Raw genomic sequence first — 23,292 nt, forward strand, 5'->3', positions numbered from 1 at the left:
GGGAGGGTGAAAAAAATCCGGCAGCACGGCCAGGCCTAAGTTGAGCGGGGGGAGAATGAATATATATATATAGTTTTTAGAAAGTTGAGTCAGCTGACTCATGTTCCTTAATGTTTTTGACTCAACTCAATGTCAAAAGTTATTTACTGACTCAACTCTGACTCGACTCAACACCTTAATATTTTTGTCCGACTCAACTCTGACTCAACTCAACAGCTCAACATTTTATCCGACTCGACTCAAATCTGACTCATTTGAGTCAGAGTTGAGTCAAATTTCTGACTCGACTCATGAGTCAAGCACAACCCTGCAAGCGGCAGACTTCTCAAGCAGAGGCGGCGGAACGGGGAGGGCACCGGGGCACCGTGCCCCCCCTTTGATTTTGGCATTTTAACACTAGCCCTATGGGCGTTGTATGGAAAGAATGGGCCCAAAAGTCGGCAGTGCCCCCCCCCCCCCCCTTAATTGAAGGTGTTCCGCCGCTACTGTTCTCAAGTTTTGAATTACCAGGCAAGGCCCTATATACCTTACCGGGGTTGGACAGCAGCAAGGCGCCGTGGCACCTGAACAATGGTGAGCTCCTTCAACTCTCCGGACGTCGTTACATAGCACGCGGAAATCCCCCCCCCCCTGCCTTTTCCGGCAGCTGTGAAAATGCGAGACGAATAAGCGAAAAGGAAAGTCAAGCTTCGCATGCCTGATACCGTTTAAGACATCGTTCCACGAGTCCTCAGAGTCAGCACTATAAAAAGGATAACGCATACGTCGCCGGTCAATATTTTGCAATATGCAGCAATCGAGGAGCTGGTTATACCTGTCGCACCTAATATAATGTATAGACGAGATATTGACTTGCTTTATCTCGGCATCAGGATCAACGAGTCGATATAGAACTGCACTTTTCGTAGCTGTATTTCGACGGTTCAAATGTACCTCATTCGAAAACATTTCCAGAAGACCAAGCATGAACACAAGAAAGCTCTAAAATATCACCAATCAATAGGCTCTGACTGAGAGCGACGTCTTTCTACCAAGGTGATACAGAAAGATGCATCATTGACCCTAAAAGGCTTCGAAATAACCAATTCACTGACTAAAATAACATCACAGATGAATGTACATTATGCGTGATACGCGTGAGCAAGCAAATCGAAAGACTTCATTCTAGCATCGACTAGATTCTTTGCAAAGACAAGTAAAACTTGACGAGAACAGTAGCAAAAACGATTAGGTAATCACAGCACATAATAATATTAATGCACTTCAACACATATCAAACAGCTGACTAAACTAAGCTACTAAAAGGCATATCGTCAATTGTAACTACATACACCGAAACATCGTCCCTCCAAGACACAGCAGTATTGCATAAAACCCGCCATAATTGACCTCGTTTGCCACAGAGCACCTCTGGGTTCCTTGGAACTCGTCACGCGAAGAACGTACATCGCGGGAGTAGCACATATTGCCAGTACACCTCAATCGCGTTTTGTACAATCTCCAGAACTCTTCAACCAAACCGAACCACTGCATGGACACGTATGTCACTCATTCCACCGTTGTCTTTGATGAATTCTGTCTCTGATGCGATGATTCTGTCTTTGATACGACACTACCAGCGCGCTGGCCGTGGCTGTGGGGGCCTCTGGCGCCACACCAGTCGCGGCACTGGTGCAGACCAGCGACTCTGCGGGGCCGACTGGGGCGCCGCCGGCCGCCACCCGCCCGCCACCGCGGAGGAGGTCGGCTGGATGTTTGTGGGGGTCGGTGGTCGATTCCACGGCGCCGCGCCCGCCTGCCATGGCGACGGATGGCGGGGAGACTGGGACAGTTGGTGGGAAGACTGGGACGGATGGCGGGGAGACGGTGTCTGATGGCGGGGAGACGGTGCCTGATGGCGGGAAGACGGTGTCTGATGGCGGGGAGATGAGAAAGACTGGTGGGGAGACGGTGTCTGATGGCGAGGAGACGGAGAAGAATGGCTGGGAGACGGTGTCTGGGGCAGGCGATGATGGGGAGATGGGACAGGTTGATGGGGAGACTGAGAACCATTGCTGGGAGGCGGTGTCTGGTGGCGAGGTGGTGGGACAGGTTGGCGTGGATATGGAGACGTATGGCGGGGAGACTGGGCAGACTGGTGGGTAGTTGGAGGTGCATGACGGGGTGGTGGAAACGATCTGAAGGGAGATGAGGACTGATTGCGGGGAGACTGAAGCGGCTGGTGGCAAGATAGGTCAGACTGGTAGGAAGATGGGTCAGACTGGTGAGAAGCTGGGTCAGACTGGTGGGAAGACGGAGTAGACTGTCGGGAAGACGGCGGCGGATGCTGTGGAGGCGGGAAAGACTGTAGGGGAGGTTGGACAGATTGGTGTGGAGATACCGACTGGAGGGGAGGCGGCTGATGGGGCGAAAACGCAGTCTGTCGGGGAGAGGGAGACGGCTGTCGAGGAGAGTGGGACGGAGCTGGCTGCCATGGAGGAGCCGTCACACCGCCGGGCAGAGAGGGTCCGATCAGCCGGTGCGGCGAGGCCGAATGTTGTCTAGGGGAGAAGGGCGGCCGGTGGTTGGACGGAGTGGACGGACGCAGGCCGGGGCTCGGCGCCGCGCCGAGGGCCGCAGCTGGCACCGACCAGTCCTGCTGCTGTTGCTGCTGCTGCTGCTGCTGCTGGGTGTCGGTATCTGTGTTCGGTGGTGGACCAGGCGGCAGCGGCGGCCTCTGCCCCCAGTCGGAGGGCCAAACGGTCGCTCCATCAGCCGCTGGAGCCGCAACCGAGTCCGGAGCGGCGTTCGACGTCTCATCAGTGCCCTGCGGCGGACCAGGCGGCCAATTGCTCATGTGGAACGGCCCCGGCGCTGGACAGACGCCTTCAGTCGTGGCCTGAAACACAGAGCGGTATCAGCAACGGATCACCGCGGTGCGAAACGTGGATGGGTGGCACGGATACCACAGGTACAGACTACAGACAGAACATTCGTACCGAACAGATGGCATAACAATACAAAAAAACTCCGATAAAAAATAGTTGGCGGTGCCAGTTTTAGTCACCGGTTGTTATCGACTTTATTGACTGATATGTATGTCAGATAAATGTCGCTATGGGCGGCTGCGTTCGCGGTCTAGCTTCAAACATCACCCTTCATCCCAACTTCTTTGTTAGCTTTCATTCCTTTTTCAGAGGCGGATCCAGCTCAGAGGTTTGGGGGGGGGGGGGCAAACCATAAAAATTTATCGATTCTTTCCATGCATCGTCCATAGGCGTAATGTTAAAATCATGCCGTTTGGGGGGGGGGGCAAATGCCCATTTTGCCCCCCCCCCCCCTGGATCCGCCACTGCCTTTTTTCAAGCGTCACAAATATGACTGATTGATTGCGATCAATCGGGTACTTATTTTAAGACGTATTTTCTTTATAAACGTTGCAGCTTATAAGTTTCTTATTTCATTGAGTCCGATTGGTAAATATAAATGTCAGCTGGCCATTTACAGCCGAGAGTTGGTAATTTGCCCGTCCTTCAAAACTTCGTCGGTCATTTGGCTAATTAGCTGGCATGCTGGATAAAGCGGTCAGCGAAAACGGTTGCGGAATTCACTAGTATGATGCAATAATCGCAGTAAGCACATCGAAAGGTGTGCCGTATACGTAACTAGTAAATAGTTTCCCATCATTTCCACAACATTGCCGCGACAGCGAAAATTCGAAGTTAAACTCACCTGGTAAGCGGCAACAGTCAGCCACAGCAGTACAAGGCATCGTTCTCTCAGCCAGTATGATCATGCTTACACCGCCCCAGGGCATCGGCAGCTTTGCAGCAGTTTTGAAGACTGTAGTTTTGGGTCCACTGAATGTATTATCGATAACGCAGGCTAAACCTCTCAAACCAAGCTTTCTTTTGGCCATCCGCAATGCACAATGCACATAGAGTAGATCGGGAGACCCCACTGATGGGCCCTCGATACACGCGGCGTAAAATGGACCAAACTCAGGCTCCAGTTGACCTCCAAACAGACATACAACCACTTGCCAAACACACCTACGAAGCCACAGTCGGGCGTAATCGGTCGGCTGCCCTGTCGACCAACCACTCACGACATCGAGTCAATGACACTGAGTTTGTTTGGGCGTCGCCCATTCGGAACGTTGCGATGGTAAAATGTGATTCCGTCTCGCTCTAACTAGACGTCCCTCCATAAGCCGAATTAACCGACCCCACTAATACCACAAACGTCGTCAGGCTCCGTCGCAGAGCCACAACGCCGCGCAAAAATGTCCAGAAAAACGCGTCCAAACGGTTTGTGAAGCCATATCACTCAGCCCTGAACGACTCGCTCGGGCTAAGAGGATCGCTCGGGCTCAAAGTGGCGTAAAACAGCAGACGGTCGCGCCGCGAGCCGCCTCAGATGTACTTGGTTTTAGTGAGGGCCGACTCGCCAAAGGTCGGGTCGGTCATGCGGTTCCAGTCGGTCTGACCGACCACGAAACCCATGTCGCGCATCTTGCGCTGTTGGTTCTTTTCTTCGACGTCGGCCCAGCGCACCTGAAACATACCGGCTCGGCGGGTCAGACAGCGTCCAGCGGACAAATTGAGACGCGACGGTCACGCCGGCAATTTTCAACTGAAAAGTTGCAAAAAAAAGAAAAGAAAAGAAAAGAAAACATCAAAAAGCTTGATAAAAATAAATAAGGAACTAATAAGACGACTTCAGTCGTAGACAAGATCTGGCATATAACTAAACTCTTATCAACTTCAAGAATACGAGGCTTGAACTTTACGTGATATTGGGAATTTCAGGTGCGATCACTAGCCCGGCTTGATGACTAATGTAAAAAAGATACATGAAAGAACCCAAGAAGACGAAGTCTAGTACGAATAGTTTGCTTCGATCGTTCCACCACCAGAAATTCTAAGACAACTTAAAAGTTCTGAAAGAAGATGGCAAATGAGTAATGAGTACTGATCATTCATCAGTAATCTACGAAGTCGTAAAACGCTGGCTGAGAGCTTAGTCGCTTCAGATTGGATAAGTCGGATAATTGGGTGCCTCTCTGACCAATGCATCCGGCGCCTCTCCGTACCCGTTTTTTGCCGGTGGTGCCGGTGCGACTTTCGTAGTCGTCCGGCAGGGACAGGTAGTCCTCCATGGTCTGCGGGTGGGCGTCCTTCCGCTTCCGCGCGGCGATCACACCGTCCAGCTTGTCTGCAGCGCAAGGGCGGACGGACGGTCACAAACGCATCGCAAAACCATCAGGCATGAATAGAAAATACCAGACGTGAAGAAAAATCAAAAGATCGAAAATGTTTTTTAGATGTAGAGCCAAAAGTGCTTACCTAGTCGCTCTTCTGACGGATCCATCTTCTCCCACTTGCTGACAGTGACGTCTTCTTCCTGCAGTGTTTGAGAGTGGACGCATGACTACAGAGATGCCGCATCGCTAGGCGAGTGCCGCACACACATTCGGTACTACTTATTACTTATGACGATTCGCTTGAGCAGTGAGACGTTTCACTGAGCAAAATTTGAAACCCAGCATATTATTAAGCCTTTTTGTGATTTCACCACTGATGCTCTAATCTTCAAAGATATGCATGCACAAAACAAAGTCACATATCAAGGACTTCAAACATGATCACACTGAACACATTTTACCAGTTTTAGTGCTAACATGACCGACACTATCACTTCACATGAATATATCTTCATACAGATTGCACGGATCATAATATCATAAAAATAAACATTCGCACATCAAAGCAAAGCGATGCACCAAGCACTTCACCAATTTAACACTGCACTTGTTCACTTATGCACTTCCACACTTTGTTCGTAGTTCACTTATGAGTTATCCAATGCGTAGGGTTACTCGCTTTATTCAATAGTTCTTAGTGGATGTGCAGGGCTGCAGGCATTGTGTTCCGTTTATTGACACTCCAGTACATCCAAACAGGTCATAACACATTTTGTGGACAGTGAAGGATACCACAATCAGCGTTACAACAGCTCAACGAATATCGATATGTAACACAAGAGTTATAATGAACAATGGATACACATAAAAAGTGGTACAGTTAAATTCACATTTTCTGTCCGATCAGCACTGATCAGTTATTGTGCACAAAACTGGTTTAAAAATGAAAGACCGTCTACACCAGCACCTCACTTCCTATCGCCAGCGAGCATGGCTCCAGACCAGCCGGCTGGGTCCCCTAGGGATACCCCTTTCACTGACAGTAAATAACACGGGCACAGTGACTGGGGACTGTCTTCTCCGTCGGCACCATCACACTGCACCACGAACTGTTGATCTTGCCGTTTCACTGATCACTGAGCACTGGCACCACTTGGCTTCTTCTTAACCACAGCACACTCACTCATTTTGGACAGCACACATCACTCGCACCCTCTCCCTCCCTCCTCCCGCATCCGCCCTACCACCGTCAATCGCCACAGTCCCATCTGTCCTGAACAGTCACCTGAGTCAACATCCCGCCAGTCCCGCCACGACCGCGTCAGTCTTATAATGTGTCTGATGTTCGTCTCCAGCGTGAGTTGCGACCGACAGTCTGTTGAATTCACCCCCAAACCCTAGTGTGGTTGATTTGAGAACTCGTGGTATCAGGACAGGCACCCACACTTATGTCTATTCCCATCTGTTCATGCAACGTCTTTATTCCATGTCGCCAGCTGTCATTGCTTCATATAAATGCATACCCCGAATAACCTTTTACCGTCGCCTCTTCCCGTTCGGTACTTCTAACATGTATCGTCACAGCTATCGTCCGGTCCCCAATGTCGACCACTCTGCCCCTGACCGGTGTCGGCTCCTCCGTCTCCTAAGCCCGCTGTTCATCACGTCTCGCCTCCCCAGTCTTCCGCCCTCCTCTCCCAGTTGTCTGTCCCCTCCCCCAGTTGTCTGTCCTCTTCCAGTTGTCTGTCCTCTCCCCCAGTTGTCTGTCCATCTATCCCAGTCGTCTGTTCTCTACCCAAGCCGTCTGTCCGTCTCCCTCAATCGTCCGTCCCTCTCCCCAGGCAGACCTGTGGCGCCCCTGAACACTCACCCCGGGTACAGCTGGCTCGTCGTTGTTCTTTCCGGCTGACGGCTTCTCCGGCTCCGTGTCCTCCATCTCCACCTGGTAGCCGCGAGTCACAAAGGGTCACATTATGTTACAATGGTGTTCACAGCTATAACTAAGTGCTACACTACATGGTGTTACGTATTGTTACTTGGCGTTGCATGTCGATACAAGGTGTCAAACAATGACGCACAGTGGCCCAATCTTATAAAATGCCTTACTATTCTATTCACGGCATTTGGTAATATTGACAGTGACACCAGTGCCGACAAATGGTTATCAGAGTCGACAAAATGATTCTTTGGACTGTCAACATACCATGGACTGAAATGCGTGAAAACCATTTTGCATTTGATAGCCGTTTTCTGCAGCTGAACTTCAGCCAGTGCTGCCATATCCATTCCACGGCGTTTATATGATTGAGCCAGTAGGGGAAAATGGGATGCGGATGCGTGGCATCAGATTTTACGTTTACTTTGAGTTCCTTTACTTCGCATCTGCTTAGAATAAGATCATCCGTTGATAACATATTTATCAAATATGCGTGCTGCAATCTCAGCCTCAAAGAAAGTTTAAATACATTGACCGTATGTATTTTGGGTCATCAAAAACTCAACAACAGCAATGGCTCAGACTCGGCCCAGTACCAACTCGGCACCTATCCTCCCTGAATAGGCGGGTTGCCGTATTGAAAAGCGTCCGTGCAAGGCACGCTCAAATAGAAAGTCAAACAGCAGCCTCCACAATGTGCTCGCCGATCGGCCATTCAGACGGTCACGGCTAACAAATCTACGGCACTGTGTAATCGGTGGTTGGGTAAAAAAAAAAGTTTGTGAAAGCTTGCAGGGCAGATGTAACGCCATATTTTGACCCCCCAATGTATATGCGTCGCAGAGTAAGCCGACAGAATGTCGTCAGACGAGACTGCCGACGTCCCCAACAAACGCATATACATTCGAGGCCGACACACCCAGCCGCGACAACTGCAGCCATTGCCCGACTGGTCCCCGCCGGCGCGACCCAGGCCGACCTGGGTTCGCGATCACGTGGTCAGCTGCAGACCAATTACTGCACGAGTCCGCGCCGCACAGCCCGCTCCAGCGAGAGACGCCGTGTCGCCACACAGCGGCCGCGTGTTGGCCGAGGAGAAACACGGGCGGTCGAGCCGGTACAAGCAGGCAAAAACACGATAAATAATAATTCACTTTGCCAAGTTATTAGAACTCATCCCAACCAAAATGGGGCTGAACATAAGTCCACTTCTGCAGTTCACTGGCAGTTCTCACAGGTCCTCGCAGGCCGCCGTCATGGCCAGCCAGATGGGCAGCTCTAGGGCGTCGGCCACCCGGCCGTACCCCTCGGCCGACAGGTGCACGCCGTCACTCCGGAAGTAGGAGGCGCACTCGGGGGCGAAGCGGTAGCGTCTTGCCGAGCGGCGCATCAGCTGCCGGCCCAGCAGGACCAGGTGCACGCCCGGCGGCAGGGAGTGCTTGAGGCGCCGCTCCTGGTGGTAGGCGGCCGTCGTCTCCCAGCCGTTCCCGGACGTTTCTTCAGACAGTCGCGGCAGCGGGCCGAGCACCGTCACCCGGGCCAGGCTCTGCAGGTGCCGACAGACAGCCTTGGCGAGCCGGCCCGTCTCTTCCAGGGTCTCGTCGAAGCCGGCGAGCATGGCTGACCCGCTATAGACATCGTCACCCGTGAGCCAAACGACGACCTCGCCCAACCGCCTCCCCTGTCTCTCCGCCTCCGAGGTCCAGCGGTCCAGGATGGCGGGGAGCTCATCGGCTGTAGAGGACCATGTTGCGCCACCTCTCGCCAGGCTCAGAAACTGGTGCCGGTTCAGCCTGGATCTTAGGCCGGCATCCCGCGCCACCGAGTCTCCTATAAGGAGGTGCAGCGGGGGCGCCGAGCGTGGCAGGCGCCGAGCGAGCCACCGCTGGGGCTCCGGGTCGGTGACCTCGAGCACGGGACTCCGAGCGACCGATGAGATGGTGTTAAACTGAGGGGAAAACAAACATACGTAAGTACGCACTAATTGTCGCCGGGCAATGGGCATTGTGCAGTGGGCAGCAGGGCCGCTGCCAAACGGCGCACAGATTCAGCCGCCAGACTGAACTTTGCCATCACACAAGCCCATTACTACTGTCCAGTGAAGTCCACGTAACCTTCGCGCTCGGTTTTTCGCGAATGACTCGCGCAAAAAGCGGCCGATCGCGACTTAACTTTCAGTAGCCTTGAGTTAATGAGTTTTACACATACTTTGAGAATTTCATGAACCTGACCCAAATAACCTTTGACCTGTGATGTGACCTATTTCTTGAGACTAGGTTTGGCCGGAATCGCGATTCGGCGTATGTCGGCTCACTTTATCCGCGCAGTTGCAGCCTTTTGTGTTTTTTTAACGTTCAAACATGTAGAATGATGTTGGTCCCATGCATTATGGTGTCAAGGTTACGTGAAGGTCAGGTCAGGTCATTGACCTTTGATGACCTTGGGTCCCTTTTCTAGTTTTACGTTTCTATGCCAGTTTTTGGAGCTGATTTCGAATTTAGAAACCATTTGAACATTTACGAAGTAGTTTCGGTGCCTTCGTAACATGCAACAAAGCTGCCAGTGGTGGTTGACACCTACTATGAATAGCCGGCAGGACCCCCTACTGGTTGACATCACCTGACCTGACCCGACCTGGCCTAAAACTAGCATGAAGACCTTAGCTGTGATCAAATTCATGAAATTTGTGATCAGCACCCCGAACACCGCCCCCCCCCCCCCCCATAACAGCCTCACTTTACGAAGATCTGACAGGTCCCGTTTTCTCGACTTTTGGGCCATTGACCTGGGAGGTCAACCAATGGCATAGGACCTTAAAATTCAGTAGCATCGTCTTCCTCTAATCACGAGCAAACACGCTCATTTTTTTCCGCGAAGCTCTAGCTCCATCAGGGACCGTTTATGGGGGGGGGGGGGAGTTCCACCCTATTCGTTAGCGGCTGGCAAAACACCCATACCGGCGAGATTTAACCTAACCCGCGCCACGCTAGGGCTCCTGGATTTCCACGTCTGCGGGGGGGGGGGGGGGTGTTGAACATCCCCCTCCAACTCGGCTATTGGGCGACGTAGCGATACGAGGAAGGCGGCGTTCGAATGAGCGTCAAAAATAATGACGAAGTTAGTCACGTTTTGGTCAGGTCAAAAGTCAGGTAACCAGAGGTCATCGAAGGCCAACTTTCGCCGATTTCCAGGTCGAATGTCAACAATTTTCCAGAAACCGGCGCATAACTCGAAAACCAATAGAGCTACCGCGCTCCGGAAAAACGCATTTGATAGCCCTTTTAACCCTATTAGTGGCAGGGGGGGTTGTTTTTATCCACCCCTCAGGTTTTTCGGGAATATCTCCGAAACCGCTGAAGCTACGATGCTGAAATTTTCTGACTTTTCCTAAAACTACATTGGGCACATTCCCTGAAAATTTCAAGTTCATAACTTTACCAGGGGCGGCTCCAGAGCACTGGGAATTGGGGGTCCTATTCCTGAAGCGAGTCATTTGGGCGAAGATCACGATGCTGCACCAGTTTTACGAACAGTGAATGAAAGGTATCATGTGATAACATATGCAAAGTTATTGTGCATCCTCTTTTGACACGTTTTTGCTATAATAGGCGGATCCAGGCGTCCAAAAAGGGGGGTTATTTTTTACCTCCCAACATAGGTGCCCTGACACCGCCTATGCATGACCAATACAATTTTAGTCGTTCTCTCATAAGAAAATTGTAACATAACAAGACCATTGCCACCCTTTTTAGAAACAGTACCAACAAAAACCTTATTTACTATACTTTTTGTGTACCCCCAATCTCAATGATCTGTATCCGCCTATGATTTTTGAAAATTCATATTTTTAGGATCCATGTGAATTCCTGGTTCGTTCTCTATCGATCGGCAAAAGTTGCGTTAAGATTGGTTCAGAAACCTGGCCGTGATAAACAGTCTAAAATGTATCTGCAATTTGCCCGTTTTTACCCCCCTCTACCCCCCTATTGACATTTTTTTTTTTAAGAAATGTAGATCTCGTTGAGCCACATCGAATGCCGTTTGAATTTTGAAAATCGGCCCGTTAGATCTCGAGATATCAAGGGGGGTCGTAAACAGCCCCCCCCCCCTGCCACTAATATGGGGTAGCCAGGAGCCTGCCACTAATAGGGTTAACCCTCTTTCTGAATAATTAGCTAAGATTTGATCTATGATCAACGATTTTGCCTGCAGGGGGCAAAACCGCCAAAATGGACGATTTCTCAGAACGTTTTTATGCAAGAACTTGAAGAAGAAAAAAAAACAGTGTACGAGCTAACTTTTACCTGCATCGTGTTTCCCTCGCCAAGACACATTAAATGAACTATAACGTGAAAGGTCATCTGGAAAATTTGACCTCTGATCAATGTCATGACCTGACCGGAAAAGGTAATATTGCCTATCTCGACGATCCGCATCGTCGAGCTGAGCACACCTAAGGTGTTTTTATTGCTCTAGCATACCTCTATCAAAAGTTATTCGCGAAAAACTGTTAGATACCATTCGTGACCCGAGATGACCTAATGCATGAGGGGTCACGGGCGCCATATTCCAGTTCAGTGTGTCATTTTTGCTATTAATACGGTGCCTTTTAAGTGTTTAGAATTACATCCAAAAGAGGCGCCTTTCAATTTTCTCCATTGACCCATTGACTTATCTCATTATTCAATTTTCGACCACTGACTCATTGACTCCACCGGTGCGACCCCATCCAACCTGCGGTCGATTTAATAAAAGGGCGCGAAATGCGACTAACGCAGTTTTCCACCCCTTCTGCTGCCCTTTACGCCCAAACGGCTTAATAAAGGGCTTGCGGATATAAAAACATGTTGTTAGCTGTGAACTTTGGCATCCAAACCCTGGAAGCGCCCCACCCAGACTGTGGGGCCGGGGCCGGGGCCTGGGCAGCGTGCTCTGCTTAGCGTGGGTTCTGGCTGTCACTTTTCATACTATCTCGCAGCTGTAGTTTTCGACTTCCCCACTGGTGGATCCCAGGGGTTAGAGCATTAGGGTCGAATGCCTTCATCGCAGCGTCTAATTCGATGAAAACTTCGTCGTTTTTTTCTAGTCAAGAAAGAGAGCATAACAAATTTATGAGGACAGATTTTCTTTTAATTGCACAAAAACAATCGAAACGATCTTTTTATTTGGAAAAACGTTTGGAGGGTGCGCCCCCCCCCCCCCCCGTAGCGTCCGAGACCGCCTTTCAGAATCCACCTTGGGACTTCCCTGTGAGAAGCAATTTTCTTACCGATTTCCAGCTTGCCTTTTATTACCATTTTGTTACTGAACAGTAAACACCCACCTGAGACCCCCACCCCCCGTCACTTATACAGTGATCTTTCAAGTTCGAAGGGATTTCAGTGCGAAAACGCGCATTTATTTCCGATACATTTTATAGAATAGCAACAGTGTGTAACGTGTATGTAGCCGTGTTGTATGGCTCCGGATCACTCAGCGATACAAACTCAGCGATGCATACAAATGGACTGTATAGTATATTGAACAGAAACAATACAAAAAACAATGTTTTGGGGAGTGCTACACCGGTTCAGAACACCGAGCTTTCCCCAAACAGCAGGGTGGAATATTTGACCGTTACTAGACGCAGACCGTTCCCGGCTAACACGTCTTTTGCACGCGGCACCTCTCCGGGTTACAAGCTCCACCTTCCACGCGAGCTCGCGCGGCAGGGCTGCGGCCAGGCGCCCGGTGCGCGGACGCTTCCCCGGCCCACGCACAGGGCTCCGAGAGGAAACATCAGTACACAAACTGTGTGACATACTACACACCGAGGAACAAAAACAGCATTTCTCTGGAACTAAGAAACATACGAAACGTTATCCTTCAGTCTACCAGGACACGCCGCGGCACGCAAATAAAACGCCATCGCATGATGTGCATGTGAGAGCATCCAGCACATTTCGTCACTAGAGCTGAATCAGATTACTCGATACCACACTCGATACCACACACTGCTTCGGCTTCTTTGCCTTCTTGGACTTCTTGCGCTTCTTGGACTTCTCAGATTTCTCGCACATCACAGACTTCACAGACGTCTCGGGCTTCTTGGGCATCTCAGACTTTACAGACGTCTCGGCCTTCTTGGGCATCTCAGACTTTACAGACGGCTCGGGCTCCTTGGGCATCTCAGACTTGACAAACTTCTCGGGATCCTTGGGCTTCTCAGACTTCTCAGACTTCTTGGGGGTCTCAGACATCTTGAGTTTCTCAGGGCTCTCAGGCTTCTCGGGTTTCTCGGACTTCTCAGACTTCTCAGACTTCTCCTTCTCAGACTGCTCAGACTTCTCGGACTTCTCCGAGTAGCCTACACGAAGCCAGTCAGGCATATGGCCCGCCAGTTTTAGGTACCCCAGAGGCGACAGATGCATGCGGTCGGGCGCGAACCATTTAAGACAGCCGTCCATCAGCGAGTGCCGGCCTTGAAACTTTCTTGTGATGCCTCGTCCCGGTTTCAGCAGCTGAGTGTCGGCGTTGAGGCTCTTTCTCAGGAGAGCACGCTCCAGGTGGTAGGCTGCCGTTCTCTCCCAGGCGGATCCGGGCAGGTCGGCGCAGTATCGCGGCAGGGGTCCGAGCACAAACACCCTGGCACACACTGCCTCCGCCGCCGTGATCACCTCTTTGGCCGTCTGCGCCACTTCCTCCAAATGTTCACGATCAAAGTTCGGGGGACGAGCGACGCCCGTGTATACGTCGTTGCCACTCAGCCATATGGCGCAATTGCCCCGGTCCATTCCTGTCTCTTGTACCATAGCAGCCCAGTCGTTGAGATCCTCTGCAATCTTCCCGAGTACAGATGACCATGTGGCTCCGCCTCTACAGCGACTGAAAATCTCGTCTTCAGGATCGGCGGGCTGAAACCTGGCTCTTTGCGCGAAGGAGTCGCCCAGTATGAGGTGCATCTTGCCCCCGTTCTTGGAGCGTAGGGGACTACTTCGAGAGTATGAGCTGGCGCCTGGACCACACTCTCGGTAATCGGAAGGAAGAAGCTGATCGTAATTCTTGAGCAGCTCAGCGATACGAAGTCCCTCCGCTTTGATGTTCTCAGCGGCCGTTTCCAGCTGAGTAAAAAGAAACTTCGTTAAACAATGACACCCGAGGGTAAAGTGCCAGCGACAGCGACAATGCTATTGCGGGAATCGAACAATGGATAGTGCTGTGAGCCAAAGGCGGTGAACATAGTGTTTACGTGCACCCTGTCGATAAGCAAGTCAAGCGTTTGATTATGCCAGACTAGGCTAATAGCATGTTGGTTGTCTTAGACGCCTAAGCGAAGGTCAGGTAGCTGTAGCGTTACCAGTGGCGATCGGCTGGCGAAAACTGAGGAGGCTGGGGCGGCAGCGTTCTGTACTGTTTCCTGAGAATTGGGCCGTGCTAGCACCATGTTTTCTTCAAGATTCGCCTCAACACTCTTCGGGGCTACTTCGGACACAAACATCGATGAATTGCTGATGGTACTGATGATGAATTGGCGTAATGGCGCACCAGCTACCAGGTTATATCACGCCCAGTTGTAACGTTACTTCCTCAAAGCTGGGGATTTAAAGCACCCGTAGTCCGAAGGCCGTAATGAACGAAAGAAAGAGTACCGGAGGAACCAAACGTAGGGGATTGTCACCAACGGGCATGCTCAGTAAGAGCTGAGCGACACGCAGGCCCGGTCAGATTCAGTCTCTGGCACTCCATCAAGACAATTCGGACCGAAAGTTGTCACATCTCACACAATAAGGTTTAGAGCTGACGCCAATAAGGTGCCCATAGGTACCGGTGGGTACCTGGCCGGTATGCCCGGTACAAGCCGACGGAAGGTAACCTCCTCGCGTCGCGATCTGCCAGAGGCCGACGACCAAGTTGCCAAACCTGACACCGCGATAACTTATCCCGGAGTGAGGCTGACGACCAAGTTGCCAAACCTGGTTTGATACGAAATAACTTATTCCGGCGTGAGGCCTACGACCAGGTTGCCAAACCTGGTTTATCAAAGCCTCCTGCCACTTCCACTCCCGAAGGAAGTTTGCTACCAGGTCGGCGAGCACGCCCAGCTCATAAAGCGATGACATGCCGCCCGTGGGTTTCAGTCGGTGCACGTAAACACATGTTCAACCCTCTTATCTCATAGCACTGCTCAACATTTGCATTATCATTGTCGCTGTCACTAATACTTCACCCTTTATGTGTCATTGTTTCACGAAATGTACTTCTTTCTGGCCATATTTGAAAAAGACCCTGACTTCTACCTGGACTCGTACTCGACTAGTACTGAGGGCAAGGGTCACCGCCCAAAGTCAACTAGTCCTGGTGACAGAAATCTGTGCCATCAGGCATGCAATTATTACATTTTCCCGCTCCTACCGTCCGAATAATCACGGTGTGACAGGACACAGCGACAAAATCAACGCCCCGATACCCGATTCGGTCACATCTCATAGCATTTTCAGCCACGGACCAAATCACCCAAACCCCACGCCCGACGGCAGCAGGACCTACCTCCTGGATGCTGTCGTCCTGAAGCACCGGTCGCACATCCACCCTGATGTAGTGTCGAGGCGTGGGCTGCCAGTTCTTGACCACCTCTCGGATATCATCCAGAGATCGGCCGTGGATGTTCCGCTTGTGACACGTGGCCACATCCATGTCCATCTCGGCAATGTACACCTAGTGGACACGGAGGGAATAGTGATTAGCAGGGAGTCGGCGAGCAAAAAAAGATTAGCTATACATCATGTAGCACGACCTTGAGTATAACGTACTTCATAATTAACACACGACGTGAGCTACGACTAAATTGTATCATTCAATACCCGCACTCCTTCAAAGAAAAACCAACAAAGTCCATCAACTACCCTCCATCTCAGCTCAGCCCACCCAGCATATCCTCCTCCGGTAAACCATCCCCGGAACTGCTCAGTATTTCCAATAATACCTGCCCTCCGCCAGCCATACGTCATCCCCAGTCATCACATCCATGCCTCAGGCCCACCACCCTCATACGCACCTTGAAGCCGCGAGCGCTGGCGTACGAGCACATCTCGTCGTACTGATTGGTCCGCGCGTTGACGCAGTCAACGATGATGAAATGGAAGAAGCCCTCGTCGACAGTCTTCCTGAAGACCTTCCGTAGCGAGACGCGGTACGATTCCTCCACGGCCGCGTCGTACTCATATTCCATCACCTGCGGAAGGCGGGGAGGTCAGAGTCAGGTCATCACGAACACATCATAGAGTGATGAGTGGTCGGTTCGACACAATAGGGTGGCATGCAAGGCCATGGTAAAGACAGCACCGCCATTCAAACTGGCGCAAGGCGATTCAGCGAAGCTATCATAATACTAACAAAGCATATGTTTCGTGGCAGAATACCTACCTGGAACACAAAGCCTCGATACATCCCTTCACCCCGCCAGTCAAATTCATCCTCTGATCCTGGTTGATAAACGATTACGAGTATAAGTACAGCGGTTCGCCTCCGTTACCTTTTTGGTGACCTTCTTGCCGGTGTCTGGGTCGGTGACGGCTTTCTCTTTCTCCGTGCAGAAGTAGTCGTCCAGGGAGAGGATGCGAGGCGCGCTGCCCTTGTTCGCCACCTCCTGGTCCTTGATCAGCTTCGCCGTGTACGTCTTGCCTGCGGGGACAATTGAAGTAAAAAATGGACTGGCAATTGGTACTGTGGGAGCATAACTAAGCACGTGACCGAATGGAATAAAAAGCTGGCTGAAGGTTTGATTAAGGCCAGCTGCTTGTGACAGTAACAGTCACAAGGCCGGCAAAAATATTGCTATCTGTGCATCGTTTATCATTCTCAATGCTCTAGACAGGCATAACTATGATAATCGCTCAAATTTTTAGACCAGTTATTTGCCGCCAAATCTAATGCAGTTTTTTTTTTGTCAGATGACTGCTGTCCGTTCATCCAAACAACATACGCCCTCAAGTCCATGAGTTTCTCACCCGATCCGGGCGGCCCCCTCAGTATGATGACCAGGTTGGAGGGCCGCGTCAGTCGACCCGGCGGCTGCAGCAGATCCTTGACGTTCACAGTCGGGAAGAGGGGCTCCGGTTGGGGTGGAGCCGGGGGGTTGGCCGGGGGAGCGGGAGGAGCAGGCGGAGCACGCGGAGTCGGGGAGCCCGGGTCCTGCGGCACAGCTCCCGGCCTGAGGGTGAGACGGGGGAGGAGGTCAATAGCGGATACTTACTGTTACATTAAAGAAAAAAAGATAGCAACGAAAAACTCGCACCAGGTTCTAAGGTAACTATTTTAAAATGAGAAACTGACTACAAGACGGAATATGATGGATCGAAGATCATATCATTAACCCGCGCCCGGCTGGGGGTCCTGGATTTCCACGCCCTGCTGGGGGGGGGGGGGGTGTTTGAACACCCCCCCCCCCTTATAACTCGGCTCCTGGGCCACGTAGCGATACGCGGAAGGCGGCGTTCGAAAGAACGTCAAAAATAATGAGGAAATTACTTCGGTCAATTTTTTGGTCAGGTCAAAGGTCAGGTCACCAGAGGTCATTGAAGGCAAAATTTCGCCGATTTCCAGGTAGAATGTCAACAATTTCCAAGAAGCCAACGCATAACTCGGGAACCAATAGAGCTACAGCGCCGCGGAGAAGCGCATTCGATAGCCCTATTAACGCCCATTCTGAGTAATTTCCTCAGATTTGACCTAACGTCAACGGTTTTGCCTGCAGGGGGCAAAAACTGCAAAAATAGCCGATTTTTTCGGAAACAGTTATTCTGCAATAACTTTTGACCCAAACCTTGTACGAGCTTACTTTTACCGGCATCGTGTTCCTCTCGTCAAGACGCATCGAATGAACTATAACTTGACCTTGAAAGGTCAACTTGAAAATTTGACCTCAGGTCAAGGTCATGACCTGACCGGAAAGGGTCATGTTGCATATCAGTCGATCCGTATCGTCGAGCTGAACACATCTAAGGCGTTTTCATCGCTCTAGCATGCCTCTATCAAAAGTTATTTGCGAAAAACTGTTAGATACCATTCGTGACCTAAGATGACCTCAGGGCATAAACAGGGGTCACGGACACCATTTTCATGTTCAGTGTGTCTCAACCACTTGTAATTCAATGTTTGGGAGTATTTATAACGCCTTTCGTCCAAAAGAGGCGCATTTCAATTTTCTCCCATTGACTTATAATGGGGAGGTCGCAAAATTGACCTGACCTTAGGTCATCGATATCAGAATTCTGAGATATACATTTTGTACATGCTATTGCTCTTAGCAATCGCTGAAAGTTTCAAAGCGATCGGTCACTCGGTGTAGCTATGACAGACATTGAAACTTTTTATGAGGTGAGGTCACTTCAAGTGACCTGGTGACCTGACCTTGAATGACCTTGGTCTGAAATTTTCACATGTGTAGAATTGATGTATGATAAGGTGTACCAAAAACGGCGGCGCTCCGCGCCGCCGTTTTTGAGATATTCGCGAAAAACCACAAGGGGGGGGTGTGTTCAAACACCCCCCCCCCCAGCAGGGCGCGGGTTAAGCATAATTATTGCTCATCATTTGGCTGATAGCTCAGCGCGCTGAATGCTACCAATATTACCCCATAACCAGATTACCTGACCCGCTGAATACAATGACACCTCGTCCAACTCACCTCACCCAGCGGAAACGATCGTCGCCGCCTCCCGGGCCCCGCGGCCTGTCGTACACTACTCCGCCACCTCGGCCCCTGCCCAGGCCCGGACTCCGCGACCGCACCCGATCACCCGGCCATCGCGGCCGGTCAGACGGACTCAGCGATCGGAGGGGCACCTCGCGCGGACGACTGTACGGACTCCGTGAACGACTGTACGGATCCCGTGGCCGGTCGTAGCGATCTCGATGCCTGTCGTGCGGAGACCGTGGTCGGTCGTACGGGTCTCGCGGTCGGTCGTACGGGTCCCGTGGCCGGTCGTCCATCCGCCGGCGGTCGTCGTACGGAGGTCGGCGGTCGTCGAAGGGCGGTCGCCGGTCGTCGAAGGGCGGTCGCCGGTCGTCGGAGGGGGGTCGCCGGTCGTCGGAGGGAGGCCGCCGGTCACGAGGAGGCGACCAGCGGCTGCGGCGCGGGGGAGAGTCGTAGCCACGCCGCCACGGGCTGCGGCTGCGGCGCGGCGGCGAACGCGACCGCGAGCGCGGCCGGTGTCGGTAGGGTGAGTAGCGCCGCGGAGACCGCGTGCGGGAGCGGAACCGTGGCGAGCGGGACCGACTGCGCCGCGGCGGCCGGCCCAGGTCGGCGTAGTCGTCCGGGTGGCTGGGGCCCAGGCCGTAGCCGTCCGGATCTGTAGGCAGGAGACGAAAAGAGGTGACACTGCAGGCAAACTATAACGGCGAACTGTGGACGTAGAATGCCGTACTTGCGTGCGATTTGCCACACGATGGTATGAGCTTCTCCAACACGTTCATGTTGACTGCAAGCTACTAAAGCAGTGAGACCATCAAATGCACCAGCACCATTAACTTTGAATCATTCCCAGCCCTCTACTCAGCCATATCTACACCTTTTTATCTACACCTTTGTACACCTTTTTTAAACCCCACATTTGTTCTCCCGTGAAGTTCAGACAAGTTGTTTAGAAACCTTCAAAAAAGGTACAGTCACTCGATTTTTCTCAAGTTTGTCTGTCTTGGCAGATCAAGCAATGCCAGAGCAAGCTTACGAACACACAAATTTGATCAGGATCGGACGATTGGACACTTCTAAAAAGAGATCTTTCGTGCTTCCCGAAAATTCACCGGAGAACAGATGTGGGGTTTAAAAAAAAGGTGTCGATATATGCCACACTCCCACCTTGTCTATCTCCCCACAGATCGACTCACCTCTGCCGTACGAGTGGCGTCCGGGCGGCGGCGGCGGCGGTGGCGGGGGCGGTACCGGCTCTGGCACACCCAGACCCACCAGCCGGTCAGCAGAGGCGATGGAGGAGATGGACTGCTCGCGCACTGGCCGCGTGAACGCCTCGTACACGCTCTCGATGGCGTCTTTGAGGGACGGCGGCGGACCGCCACCTGCGACAGGGCAGGGCGTCAGCGAGAGCCGGGTGGCTGGTTCTGTGGTTTGAAGATTGTTCAAACTCAACCCTGCTCAGGTGTTGTCTTAAATGCACAACAAACAGCTATTGAGTTCTGAGAAAAGCTGATCGTAGGCGCCTGTAATCATTAGTGTGTGTGTGTGTGTTGTGATTCCATTTATCTGCTAGCATAAATTAGAACGACTGAAGAAGACCGCAACACATAAATGACCCCTTCAAGTCAACACTAACAGGTAACTTTCTGAGCTAGTCACTAACCGATTCTGACTGCACTTTCACAGAACATCAAACTACCCTCCTCCCCGGCCCGACCCAAGTCGACCCGCACCCAAGACCCCCGCCTATCGCCTCACCGTCGAACTTTGAGACCACATCTAAGGCGTTTTTGTGGCCGTAGTCGATGACGGCATGGTCGTCGCCCTCGGCTCCCTTGTCGGGTCCACCGCTGTGAAGGCAAACAGAGCAGTCAGGCGGCTGATAAGACGACGCTTCGTGTAGGCGTGGGGCGGGCTGGGAGATCAGTGAGCGACGAATACAAAATAATTAGCCACAGCTGCTGCTCAGCTGATACTGGACGTGTGACCCGACTGGTTCTCAATGGTAAGACCTGCGTCGGAATCCTGCTAATTACTGTTACCAGATTGAGAACGTGACAGGTCACGGCGAGCTAACTAAGCCAGCGAGTTCATGACTGCATGAAGTTTATGGGGTCAGTGTTATCCTGACGATTTAAATAAAGTGGCATTGCACGGTCCTCACGGGTGCAGTCTTGGCCGAGTGGTTAAGGCGTCAGACTCGAAATCTGATGGGGTCTCCCCGCGCAGGTTCGAATCCTGCAGGCTGCGGAGGTTTTGAATTTATGGCAAAAGGACATCACAATAAGCAGATAAGTATACGCTATCCTCAACTCGGCGCACCTCACACGGCGGGGCGTTTTCGCCGTGCTCGAAGCAACGAGTGATTACTGACTACCATCTATACGCAGCGCTCAATGTTACGATTCGATTTCTTGAAACAAATGAGACTATCCCCTGTCAATGCACTCCAACAAACTATATAGAATCCTACGCTAAGCGCGGTAAGCGGCCGATCAATTACGCCCGCGGATCGTCATAATTTGAAATTTCATAAAACTTCACTTCTTGCAGGCGGCCGGTTGCGAAGATGCAGATATATGTATTAGTTTGGTTTCCACACGTAAACAGTCAGGCAGGCTTGGTGGACGCTAGAAGCGACTGTCATAGGAACCAGACCCCGACATCACTACAACCGGGGCTAGTCTCCTTACCTGGCATACGGCGCAGACGAGAACGGGCGTCCCTTGAGCCCTCCACCGAGGTCCTGCCACGAGTCTGCGGACTCTCCCGGTCGATCTCCGCGGCTCTCCCTGGGGCCGGTGCCGCTGCGAAACGAACGGCGTGCACAGGAGTCAGTCGGGGAAATAGATAGTCCTGATATGATGGAACAATGTGGAGGGCCACTTGTTACCATACGGCAGAGCTGGATAATGCACGGCAACGCAATGTTAAGACAGCAGTATTAATAATATGCTAACCTAGGGGCTAGGACTACTTGACAGTAGTGTGTATGAGTTAAAAATTAAAAAAAAAAACTGTCGCGTATCGATTACTTTGCACCCAGTTCTTCCATTAACTCACTCGTCGGCGTAGCCGTCCCAGTCGTTGTAGCCGCCGTCATAGTCGTAACTGCCGGGGTCGGCTGGGTCATACGGTTCGTCTCCGTATCCTCCTCCAGGCCCTCCGCCGCGGCCAAACCCGCCACGACCCCGGCCGCCGCGGGGCCCACCGCGGGGTCCACCGCGCGGGAAGCCGCGGGGTCCTCCGCGGCCACCGCGGCCCGGGCCGTAACCACCCTCCTCCTCATAGTAATCACCGTGGCTGTAGTCATCTTCAGCAGAGTAGCCACCACGGCCGCGGCCGCGGGCTCCCCGGCCCCGGCCGCGTTCATGTCCGTCACCATCGTAGCCGCCCCTACCGCGGCCTCTGAATCCTTCATCGAGCCCTCCCCGGCCTCGTCCACGGCCCCGGCCGCGCCCGCCGGGTCCGTCCCACGAGTAGTCATCGTCCTGAGGGCCGCCGCGGTCTTCAGCGCTGTACCCGCCGCGGCCGCGTGCGCCTCGCCCCCGACCGCGGCCGCCACGACCGCCGTACGCTCCGCTCTCGCCGTACTCCCGGTCGTAGCCGGAGCCTTCGCCGTAGTCCTCGCCGTAGCCGCCGTGTTCGTCGTAGTCGCCGCGCTCACCCCTGCCCGACTGTTCCTCGTCTGTGACAGAGGGGGAGCGGTGCTCACGTCAGAGGGGGAGCGGTGCTCACGTTCGGGGGTGAGGGACATGACGAAGGACTGCTACACGGCAGCAATTCGTCGGTTATTCATGGATTGATGGAAAATAGGGAATCATAGGTCGATTCTAATTAGTTAAAGTAACTCAAAAACAGAGAACAAAACGACAACTAGTAGAAGTAAAATGGTACAGCTTACGTCGCATACTAGACAACTAAGCAAAAAAAAAAAAAATGACACATTTTATTTCACATACAGGAAAGCACCACTGGTAACACAATACACAAGGAAGCATCTAGCTCAAAACGACCAATCCATCCCTGTTCAATCACGTACGCCCTCACAGCCGACAACCGACTCACCGAAGCGGCCGGAGCCGGGTGCTCGCGCTGCAGCGGCGCCAGGCCCGGGTGCGGCGGCGGCCGGCGGCGGAGGCGGCAGGTCCGGTGGCGGTGTCTCGCCGCGAGCCTTGGCCAGTTTCTGAGCCAGCCGTCGCCGTAGCTGTTCGTGACGCTGCAGCAGCTTGTTCTTCATCTGAAGCATCTCCTCCTCGTACGACCTGGGCGGGGTGGCGGGGAGATGGTAAATAAGAAGACGACATTAAACGGTGAGAGGACAGCCATGCGACGATGGAGGGCTTAAGGCAGGGGTCGGCAAATGGTGGGGCAGGCCCCCTTTGGGGGTAATGGAGCCCCTCGGCGGGGGGTAATGGGGGCCTCTGAGAAAGCCGTATCTTAGAATTAATGTCTCCCTTGATGGGACAGACATCACGCCTGTTTGGTCTCAGGGTT

General features: G+C 52.3%; 1 protein-coding gene and 1 non-coding gene across 5 annotated transcripts in view; one reads left to right on the forward strand and one right to left on the reverse strand.

Moving 5' to 3' along the window:
* Positions 1–894: 894 nt before the first annotated feature.
* The window catches only part of LOC122366717 (proline-rich protein 12-like), a 32,253-nt gene continuing 9,855 nt past the window's right edge, over positions 895–23,292 (reverse strand). For 2 of the 4 annotated variants that reach the window (XM_043339248.1, XM_043339250.1), the window contains 12 exons: positions 22,864–23,060; positions 21,859–22,483; positions 21,489–21,602; positions 20,554–20,645; positions 19,989–20,177; positions 18,787–19,450; positions 17,108–17,310; positions 16,633–16,781; positions 16,156–16,332; positions 15,648–15,815; positions 7,056–7,127; positions 895–2,878 (listed from right to left, as the gene is read on the reverse strand). In XM_043339248.1, the coding sequence (XP_043195183.1) occupies positions 1,613–2,878; positions 7,056–7,127; positions 15,648–15,815; positions 16,156–16,332; positions 16,633–16,781; positions 17,108–17,310; positions 18,787–19,450; positions 19,989–20,177; positions 20,554–20,645; positions 21,489–21,602; positions 21,859–22,483; positions 22,864–23,060 (3,916 nt within the window). In that variant the 3' untranslated portion in view covers positions 895–1,612. Of the gene's footprint in view, positions 2,879–3,828; positions 4,536–5,074; positions 5,197–5,327; positions 5,386–7,055; positions 7,128–12,614; positions 14,222–15,647; positions 15,816–16,155; positions 16,333–16,632; positions 16,782–17,107; positions 17,311–18,786; positions 19,451–19,988; positions 20,178–20,553; positions 20,646–21,488; positions 21,603–21,858; positions 22,484–22,863; positions 23,061–23,292 lie in introns of those variants that run through there. The other 2 variants (XM_043339251.1, XM_043339249.1) reach the window with 2 other exon arrangements.
* Trnas-cga lies at positions 20,964–21,045 on the forward strand. The gene has a single exon. It is a non-coding gene; the product is annotated as a tRNA-Ser (tRNA).

This window comes from Amphibalanus amphitrite, unplaced genomic scaffold, assembly GCF_019059575.1.
Source record: "Amphibalanus amphitrite isolate SeventyFive unplaced genomic scaffold, NRLGWU_Aamphi_draft 000826F_arrow, whole genome shotgun sequence".
Lineage (NCBI taxonomy): Eukaryota > Metazoa > Arthropoda > Thecostraca > Balanomorpha > Balanidae > Amphibalanus > Amphibalanus amphitrite.